Below are 10,922 nucleotides of genomic sequence, written 5' to 3' on the forward strand. Positions count from 1 at the left end.
CCACGACTTGTAATAAATCTTTTTCTTACAACTGGATATTTTTATTACCATTGTGGACGGTTTGGCACTCTGTATAATAATTAGAAAAGAGTCCTTATTGGGAGAAGGGCGTGCTCATTTAAGGAAATACGGCAACCTTGTCCCCAGGGTCTTGTAGCCCCTGAGCCGTTATTACGGAGTGGCCAACAATGCCCTTTTCACCGCGACAAGGCAAAATGCCCCGGCAACGAGGTTGGAAAAAGGACATTTTTATTAGTACTTTCCGAATATTCAAAGTTTTTAATGTTACGTTTCCTTTTTGTTCTGCTATTCTATTTTTGTTTGCATTAAAGATGCAACATTTTTTTGATTTAAGAAAGTAAGTTCACCTCCGTAGAAAGTCCTAACAACCGACCGGCCCTGTCTCATATTTCGTCCAGAACAGGGTCATGGAATTAACGCGGTCACTGTGTAACTACCCTGAAGTATATATATATATATATATATATATATATGTCATAAAAAATCTTTTATAGTTCATACAATATGGTAGCCAAATTGTGTAAACATTGTTTGTCAATGAAGCGCCGTATCATTCATAATTAGAGATTGTTTGAAGGGTTACATATAAATATGTGACGTAGCTGCCAGCGAAAAATTCTTTGACAAATTTATTCCTCTCCAAATACTAAAGTTTTCACTAAGGTTTGGCTGAGGAGAGCATTAGAATATTGATAAAGAGGTGAGAACAGTTACAGTTTATATTTTCTCTATTTTCACATGTTTGGCTGTCCCTGGATATTTTATGTTGGGACGAGGTTGTACAACAGCAATCAAAACATTGAAACGCATGTTACGTCTAGTTGTGACCGTTGTCGAGTATGAATTGAAGGTAAGTAACTCACATAGCATCATCTTGTTATAAAGAATTACAATCGCTGAGTTGTGTGATATTTAGGAGGCATGTCTTGATATACAATTCAATTTAAATGAGTTTTTTTGCTGATTGGTTATTTCGATACATAGCTACTTACGAAAAGCAGTAACTGCTTAAACCACCTGTATCGAGCTAAAAACACCTAAAACGAGTTGGAATCACCTAAAACGAGTTGGAATCACCTAAAACGAGTTGGAATCACCTAATATTTTCTATTATAGGCTGACAAAAAATCTCGGGCATACCGGCGTATTCAAAGCTAGTGTTTCAGATTTATTTTAAAAAAGGGGACAGAAAAAAGGAAGAGGTGGAAATCGGACTTATTGAATATATTTTTATAGTCGTGTAATTATATTTTACCAACAGTAGTGAGAAGTTTACAGTACTTGGATCCAAACGGGATATAACGTTGTGGTTATAAGCCATTAAAATCACTTTTACCATTTCTTATATACAAATGCAAATATGCTTGATTAAAATCCACACAAGGGAACCGTAGTATAATAAATGCGAGTGTAAAAAGAGCCTACTATTACATTGCTAAGCATTTAACAAGAGAATTATTTAAAATACTATATACCATGGATTTATGTATACGCAACGAGTTATCACAAAAGAAATGTTTTTTAAATATTATTTATTTGAATTCCAAGTCAGTTATTTCAGTATTACAATGTCCGGATAATATTACGTTTCTTTTAAATTTTAAATACAAAGAAAAGGCATAAACGAAAACAAAGCACTTTAAAGTGATTGATAATTGTATATTCTAAACTTTAAAAAACCTAGTCAATCAAATAACACGAAATAAAAACGAGCCAATCAGAAGTAAAACCCATGAGAAACGAACCAATGGGAAGTATAACGCAAGAAAAACGAGCCAATGGCAAGTGAAACGGAAAAAATCAAGTATATATTCTGTTCAAATAGTATAAAAGCTCTGGTACTTTCGCTTAAGAGCTGCTTTACTATTGGAAGGATGAAAAACAAATAAATATGCAAAAAAGTGCAAGCTATGAAGATTCTTTAAAACACTTCTGAAAACTTACTTCTTCGCCATGTTTGAAAGAAAATTAAAAGTACAATATGGTCAATAAAATACAAGATGAAGTAAGATAAATTATATCTGGTCATGAATTATGCGAGCAAATAAATTAAAAGAAACATCATACCGGGATGCAATAACTAGACTGGACTATAACTTTCCTCATCCAGCAAAACTAGCCTCGAATACGTTGTTGCAACCAGTCTAGTACGTCGTGCACAACGTGGTCACATTAAGAGTACCTATATTTTCTCAAAATATATATGTATAAACAGACGTAAATATTTTGCTATGTATCAATAAATCTAAGAATTAAATAATATCCAGATTGAAAAAGACATCAAAATAACTACTTTTCAAATTGACGAACAAACGCAACAAAAACACGGATTTGTATGCCGATTATATGCAGGCTTTTTTGATGTGTAGGTTATACGCCGGTCATTTTAATATCATCCCTCGTTCATTTCAAGGAGGCGAATACTCTAATTCATGATTAAACGACTTTTTTTTTCCTTATAAGTAAAAAAAGATTCTAACAACCACGAATTGTACGCGATCTTAGGTTTCGAAAAACTGGTTATGTGAGCAACCATGCCCACACCTACTAAAAAAAATTATATATACATTATATACAAAAAAACTTCTCTCAGTACAAGCACTGTTACAACTGCAAGTTTGAAAGAAATATTAAAATCTAAGACAGACGTAGTTTCGAAAAATTGGAAATAAAGTTTCAGAACCGCAGACGCCTTCAAATAAAATTCAAGAACGTAAAAATCATCAATGCGTACCTAATGGTGTAGAATTCACGTTGATAATAATCGAGGCAACGATAAACAAGACAATCACTTACAGTGCAAGCACTTTGCGTAGTATATCCCTAATTGTTCACCGTTTCAAAAAGAATATTCACAGAAAATCACGCCCAACTGTGCTATATGATTTAAAATTCATTAAGAAAAAACCTAAAGAAATGGATGAATTATCAACCGACATTGAAACTATGAAAAGTGTGATTTACGTCAAATTGTTTAACGAAACGAAAGCTTTCCAACTAAAAAAGGCAGGCACAAAAAGGTTTTTTAAAAATGACGAGTGAGAAATATCAACTTATAAAAACAACACGTTACAACTCCATATCTGCAGCCTCGTCTTCAGAAAAGTCACTTAAAGAACTCTCTGACGACGTCGACATGTCGTCTTTTTCTTGCTCTGCCATCACATCAGCCGAGGCATATTTCTTTACATAATCTAAAACAGTAAAATGGAACTAATGACGTCACTGGTATAATGGCTGATCTGCAGCGTGTTTCTGGAGACGAGGTTGCTGTCTTATATTCAAAATCTTTGGTTAAAACTGTTTGCTGACGGAGTTCCGTCCGATTTTATTGGGGCAAAAGGGTTACGAGCAAAGGATTTCGATACTTATCAAAGGCTTGTTTTTACTGTAAGAGTAACAAGCATGCCTAACTTAAATGAAAAACTTCTCTACAAAACGCAATGTGAAATTCAGACACAGCATCAGGTATCACTTGAAAGTTCTTCATACTCACAGAAAAAGCATCACTAGGATAATACAGCTACACCCATAAAACCATGCGATATATCGATAAACCAGCAATAATAGTCCCTTAATTTACCGATATAGAGCAATCATGCGTTATATCGATATACCAACAATATAGCCTTGTACTTTATCGATAAGCAAAGTCATATGTCCCTGCAATTTATCGATATAAAGCAATAAAGCCCTGTGTTTTAGCCATACAAGCATTAGTCCTGTAAATTATCCGGATGTATAAGAAACATTTTTCACCTTTTATCTTATTTTTATAATCTTCTGGTTTATGAAGATACAGTGCAGCTGCGTCTCCATTTAAAGGATCCACTGGATTCGGATATGCAAGTAATTGCGGCAAAAACGACTCAAACACATTATTCAAGTCTAAAAATATTACATTATATTCATTTTGTCAATAACCAACAAAAAAGCCGTTTGTTATTGTCTGCCGTTCCACAGAAAGTACACACGTGATTCAGACTGAAGTAATCAATCAATGACATTTAGTATGCAAAAATAGAATTAAATAGAATTAAAATCAGTAAATATTCTTTAGGAAAACCTTTTTTTATCACACATCTAAATGTAAACAGTATGATCTAGCAGATGTCACAGTATACAACCCAAACTACCAACAACACTGTGTAATTAAAAACACTTTGCAGGGATTCGATGTACAAGAATCATCGGGGCTCCTTTTTTTGAAATTTTTGGATTATTTTTAAAAAGAATGCTGAGGATTACAACAAATTTTTTTTTGTGACGGTAAGAATTTTAAAAGAATTAAAGTAACGATTATTTAGAATCAGCTCAAACCAAGACGTACGATTTGTATAAAGTAGTGTATAGTTACTAACCATACAAAGCTGTCCACGCTTGATTGATAACATCCAAACACACAGAACCAGACCTACAAAAACCAGAAGAAAAATTTTATTAGAAACACAATTTATCTCATGGCGTTATTCGTCAAAATGTCACTATACAGTAACTAACAGGTGTGGTATAATAATGTATTGATGTGTCAAATATCAGAAGTTTGACGTTTTATGCTTCAAAGCAGATTAATCTAATTACAGGCTGCATTCAATGTCCCTACGTTGGTGGTATGTTTACCTGGTGATAATATATTTGATTAAAAAAATTAATATTTGTACTTACGCTTCATCAATGTTAGGATGAAATATTTTATTAAGGAAACCTAAAAAAGGAGATAAAATGGATTATTGTAGTGTAGAATACTAACTAGAACTTTTGTAGAAATACTCAAGAGATAACAACAAAAAAACCTAAAAAAACGTATTTTAATGGCAAAAAAATATTGCAATCCGCGAAAAAATTTGATGATTAAAAAATATATAATAAAAAAACAACAGATTCGGAACAGGTACAGCATTCCCTGTTTCATTTAAAAGTAAAATGTTTTGGATAAGCTTTCGGCTTATAAGCCATGATCACATCAGTTTACACAAACTATGTGAACAACTCTTTAATGTAAGTAACTGATATATTCTCTAATGACTAAATAATCGAGTAAGAACACACTATTTAAATCAATAAAGTAGAACCAGCGTAACATTTCTATTTAAAATAAGTTTCTTTCTGAAAAAAAAGACTCTCCTTGATCTCTAGAAAATAATAAGTGGCCTCCAACGTCAGAACAGTAAAGCTGTTTAACCTTTATAAAGTGATGTCAATAACAAATGTTCCCTTTTAGGGTTAGGATTAGTTACACTTCAAGTTTTACTTAAGATGTGAAATGCCTACGTTGTTCACAAATTTTTTTCAAATGTCGCATAATTTTACCTACATAAGTGGCATTGCCGCCACTACACGAAAAATTATACACAATGCCTGAAAAAAGAGAACCTTGAAGACTATCCTTGAAATGAAACATGGAAGACAACTCCGAAAAACAACTTGTAGTGAACAACCAGGTAAATGCTTAGAGAATAATCTCTTAAGACGAGACCTAGCATGGCAAACATACTGTACCTACATAGGGTAATACAACTAACATTTTCTTTTTAGGTACATCATCATTGTGGCGCCGTAGTTTAGTGGTTATCACTCTTGTACTTTGTGCAGGAGACAGGGGTTCGATTCCCCTTGGTGGCAATTCCATACGGGCAATTGAATATTACCATAGCCCTGGGTTAACCCAAGCCATGTGAGGGAAATTAGGGAGATGGCGCACTGTGTGGGCCGTTGGATGTTGCAGGGAGTTGTCTGGCAGAGCGTTGACCCTAACTGAGTTTGTGTAGCTCAAAGAGAGCAGAGTATTCATATACCTCAATTATTTAGTCATTAGGAAATGTATAAGTTAAAAAAAATTGTTAACAAAGTTTATATAAACTGATGTGATTAATAATAAGAAATGGTTGCTTTAAACTTTGTAAAATGTGTTACAGAAAGGTTTATGGAGCACATGCAATACTGAAACGTCATTACTTACTGAGTGTAAATATTAAAATTATTGAAAATAGATTAAAAAAGGTTAGGATAAAATAGACATTGTGAAAATAGATTGGAGATAGCAAAACCCTGATTATTTTGCAATTTTTCTTAAGACTTTTAAACGTATGTTGGATGTCGTCCATTTCCGCAGGATAATAATACTTATGAAGGTAAACAAGTAAACAGTAAATCAACATACATACCAATAGATGGTGACTTGAAAGGATATTTGTCTGGCAAATCCACTCTTATCTTCCAAATACCACCTTCATATGGCGCTAAAAGAAGTACATAAGAAAAATACATCCACGTAAAAGTATAAGAAAATTATCAACATGCGATGATTTTACACCAAATACAAAATATATCCTTATTTTAATAAACACACATAATAACTTATTTGCATATTTATGAAAGCACCTCTAGAATAAAGTTTTGGTACAATGGGTGATAAAAATTTTTTAAGATGCCACCATAATTTTTTTACAAAAATTTTCCAAATTATTTATTTATTTTCATGTAAAGAACTACATGTTTAAAATGAATAAAATTTATCTGACTACAAAAGTAGATAATAATTGCAGCAGTCCTTAAAAAAATACGTAACAGGGTCATGTGCCACATAAAAAGACTGGAGTTAGTTTTAGTGAAAATTTTAGTGACTTATTACTTATTTTGTAAGTACATACTCTGAAAATGGGTCAGAAGTTTAGAATATCTTAAAAATATGTCTAAGCTTAATAGTTTGTTTTAAATATGAACATTTGTATGACGCACAAAACTGATTAAAGTTTACTTTTTTTATTGTATATCAAACTGAATTTTTTTGTTGTCCAAGCAATGGGCTGTTACATGTAATAGAATTCCCATTAGCTAGCTATAGTAACTTAAAGCATGTTTTTTTATTAAGGCATTATATGTTTTCAGGCCATAGTCATGTTAAGAACATATTGGTGTTAAAAATATAATTTCTGTTCGTTCTTCTGCTTCTGCTTCTCCAACCTGTATGAACATTGATAACTTACTTGTCACTGATCCAGTGACAATTGCTAGCTCTTTTAATAATTATTTTTTATCAATTGCTGACAATATAAGAATGGGCATCCCATTCACATCAAAACATTTCTCTTCCTTCTTAAAAGATTCTGTTCCTAATTCAATGTTTCTTTCACCAACTGATGATATTGAAGTTCTCCATTGTATTTCTTCCTTGGACCTTGGTAAATCTTCTGGGCCATTTAGCATTCCTGCCCAAATTTTTTCTACTGTTAAAACTGAATTATCCGCTCCACTCTCTAAACTTATAAATTTGTCTTTTACTTCAGGCATTTTTCCTTCTAATTTAAAAACTGCCAGGGTTATCCCTATTCATAAAAAAGGATCCAAATTGGAACTTACAAATTATCGACCTATATCCTTACTTTCAAACATTGATAAGATATTTGAAAAACTTATATATAAACGGGTGTATGGGTTTCTTGATGCTAACAATGTCCTGTATAAGCAACAATTTGGTTTCAGAAAAAAATTACTCAACCTGTCAATCACTAATGAATATCTCTCAAAAAATTATGGATGCTCTTGATAAAGGAAATTATGCATGTGGAGTGTTTATTGATCTCCAGAAGGCTTTTGATACTGTTGATCATGAAATTCTGCTTACAAAGCTTCATCATTATGGAATTCGAGGTAATGCTCTCTCTTTATTTAGGTCCTACTTAATAGGTCGTCAACAATTTGTGTCTTTAAATGGAGCTAGATCAGCAAATAATCTTACCAGACATGGTGTCCCTCAAGGCTCTGTTTTAGGACCACTTTTATTTTTAATTTATATAAACGACTTGAATTGTGCAATTAACTATTCTATGGTACACCACTTTGCTGATGATACAAACCTCCTGCATTTCAGTGACTCTTTGAAACAACTGGCCAAACAAATGAATTTAGACCTCAAGCTTCTCTGCCATTGGCTGAATGCTAATAAGATTTCTCTTAATGCTAGCAAGACAGAATACATTATATTTAAACATGCACATAAACCTCTTAATTATGATTTTAGGCTTCTCATCAATGGTAAAAGGCTTATGCCTAGTGATTCTATTGAATATCTTGGTGTTCTATTAGATTCTGAATTAAGCTGGAAGACTCAGATCAATAATACTGTTGCCAAGCTCAAGAGGGCTAATGGAGCTTTAGCTAAACTTCGCCATTTTGTGCCTCAAAATGTCCTTATCCTAGTCTACTATGCCATTTTTCATTCCCACCTGCAATATTGTAATCAAATATGGGGTCAACCAAATAGTCTTGATGTTAATCGTATTGCTGTTTTACAAAATTTTGCTATCAGACTAATGACTTTTGAATCTCGAAGAGCATCATCTAGTATCATCTATGGCAACCTGGAAATCCTCAAATTCAATGATATTGTCCAGTGTCAGAACATTCTGTTTTTGCATAAGCTCTTTCATGATAAAATGCCTGCTACTATCCAGAATACTTTTGCGGTTGACTTCAACCATGCCCAGAGCACTTGTGCAAAAAAGGCTGGCTTGATCAATCTTCCTACTGTCAATACCGTTTGTTTTGGTACAAAGTCTATTAGATTTAACACCATTAAATCTTGGAATAAGATACAGACATCAATGACTAAAAAATTTGTGATCTGAAAAGTGATCTAAAGATGTATTTTATTGCCTCTTATTAATTTGTAACAAATTTTCCCTTTGTTCTCACACGGTTCATTTATCTGGTGATTATATATGTTCGTGCTGTCTTGTGTGTCCTGTGCCGTCTATTGTACTCGTCCAAGGGTGGCCTTATCCTCGTCTTAGCTTCTGCTATTAGGTAAGGTCTCCCTTCAAAAATAGTTTGTTTGTTTTTTCTCTTCATATTACAATTTATTTAATTATTTGAACTGTACAGCTATTTTTGATTAATAAAATTATCTTATGTTATCTTATCTTGAGAAAAATGAGGATAGCATTTGTCAAAGAAGTTCACAACATCAAGACTGAAACTAAAACACACTATTCTTATAAAAACAGCGTGTATATCCTAGAAAAGAATTTACAGAAACTTGTATGACTTAACGGAAAATGTTGGGTCTCTTTAAATGTTTGGTATCCCTTTTTTCCCTGGTGTACTTCTGGAATGGCGAAGCAAGTATATAGTTTAAGAGTATTTCGATTTTTACATAACAGTTGTTAGACACCTTTGATATTTTTGGACATTTTTATTTTATAATTTTTTTTTTGTTGCACGTGCTTTATTTTTTAGACGTTTTGTTTCAGCGATTCTAAACATAGAATAATGCAGATTGTGAGCAACCTCGATCGCAGGGCTTTTTTCCCTTTTGCCATCCCGTTATAAAAGAGACAGAGAGCCTGGGGTCGAGGATGAAATGTGCGTTTTGAAAATTCAAATTACTGTGTTGTATGTTTTTGTTTGGTATCTCTTACATTGGTTTAATGAGAGATTCAATGGATTCTTTCACGGGAATTCAGATAACTGTTAATTTTTTATATTATGTGTAATATTGAAAGGGTTGCTGCATGCAATAGACTGAATATCCGATTTTGGTATGACGTGTTAGAAACTGTACAGTGTGGAAATTTTGTAATAACTTTTTTTGTATAACTTGGCAAAATATGATAGATTTTTTAAATGTCTGATATACTTTTTTCCCTGGTGTACTTCCGGCATGGCAAAGTAAGTATAAATTTTAGCAGATTACGCTTTTTAGGTAACGGTTGTTAGACGCCTTTGATTTTGCTGGACATTTTTTTGTTTGTTATTCTTGTACCTGCTTATATTTTCAACGTTTTGGTTTCAACGGGTATAAATATAAAGTAATGCAGACTGTGAGCAGCCTCGATCCCAGGGCTTTTTTTCTCTCTCTCCTTTCCGTCCCGTTATAAAAAGAGACAAAGAGCCGAGGTTGGGTTGTAAGTTTTAAAAATTCAAATTACCATATGCTGTATGTTTTTGTTTGGTATCCCCTACATCGGTTTAATGAGAGATTCAGTGGATTCTCCCACGGGTTTTCAGCTAGTATATAAATAATTTTTGTATTATTTAAGAGGGTAAGATGTGACCAGAACATCTTTGTGTTCATTGGTTGATTGCAATTCGGAGTTTGCTATGAGGTGGATTTAAATTTTAGGGATTTACTCTGACAATTGTTTGCATCTCAGCTTTCATTTGAGACAAACTGTGATCATAGATGGACTCTAGCGTTACTTCATTAGTTTACTTTTTAGCAGTAAGCCCTTTGGCTCTGGCATTCGTGTGGCAGGAAAAATAGACTGATAACAACCTTACTTCACCTAGTGCCCTATTTTCTTTCCTGTCACGCTAATGCTGAAAGAGCTTACCACTGAAGATGTAAACAACAGAATTTATCTATGGTGACAAGAATTCTAAATTTGCTCAAGCATTTCTAACTATATTATATTGGCTGTTGGGTTACTTCATAATTACAATGGTGAGCTAAATAGGTAGCAAACATACTTTCTTTAGGTCCAAAAAACTTCACTACAAATTCATTTAGTCCACCAAGTATAGTTACTTCATGATTGCTTTCAATGCTAAAATAACAAATTAAATTAGAAAAAAAAGGCATAGCTACAGCTTAGCTTTTTTGTGAAAGGTTTTGAAAGAACAGTCTTACAGTTTTACAACGTCAGTATCCATCCTTCGCTTTCCCGGCGAAGGGGAAGACATGGTTTAAGTCTTTTGAATACTCTCTTTTAAAACAACTTTGTGAACCGATCTTAAAAAAAATATGGCTATAGTTATTCACAAAATATTTGCCATCGGCTGTTGGTTTCTGCCAAACGTAAATGTTTTCGGCATAAGCCTTGATAATATTTTTCGGCTTGTACCATATGGCATAGTACTATAGAGATAACAATTCTTGTAACAAAATATAGAAACAATGT

The 10,922-nt window shown here is 33.1% G+C and overlaps 1 protein-coding gene across 1 annotated transcript; it reads right to left on the reverse strand.

Annotated features, from left to right (window-relative positions):
• Positions 1 to 1,536: 1,536 nt before the first annotated feature.
• On the reverse strand, positions 1,537 to 10,853 carry LOC130625889 (ubiquitin-conjugating enzyme E2 H). The gene is made up of 7 exons (XM_057441012.1): positions 10,652 to 10,853; positions 10,492 to 10,568; positions 6,186 to 6,260; positions 4,687 to 4,726; positions 4,383 to 4,435; positions 3,781 to 3,909; positions 1,537 to 3,215 (listed from the first exon to the last, which is right to left on the reverse strand). The coding sequence occupies exons 1-7, from the start codon at positions 10,702 to 10,704 to the stop codon at positions 3,091 to 3,093; spliced, it is 552 nt and encodes a 183-aa protein (XP_057296995.1). The 5' UTR covers positions 10,705 to 10,853; the 3' UTR covers positions 1,537 to 3,090.
• Positions 10,854 to 10,922: the final 69 nt, after the last annotated feature.

The sequence above is a fragment of the Hydractinia symbiolongicarpus genome, chromosome 14 (genome assembly GCF_029227915.1).
Source record: "Hydractinia symbiolongicarpus strain clone_291-10 chromosome 14, HSymV2.1, whole genome shotgun sequence".
Lineage (NCBI taxonomy): Eukaryota > Metazoa > Cnidaria > Hydrozoa > Anthoathecata > Hydractiniidae > Hydractinia > Hydractinia symbiolongicarpus.

Coding starts and splice junctions, on each gene's coding strand:
- LOC130625889 (XM_057441012.1), bottom strand. CDS start 10,704: ATGTCTTCCCCTTCGCCGGGAAAGCGAAGGATGGATACTGACGTTGTA. Junction 6,261..10,491: donor GTTTTTTGGACCTAAAGAAA/GTATGTTTGCTA, acceptor TACTTCTTTTAG/CGCCATATGAAGGTGGTATT. Junction 4,727..6,185: donor TTTCAAGTCACCATCTATTG/GTATGTATGTTG, acceptor CTCCTTTTTTAG/GTTTCCTTAATAAAATATTT.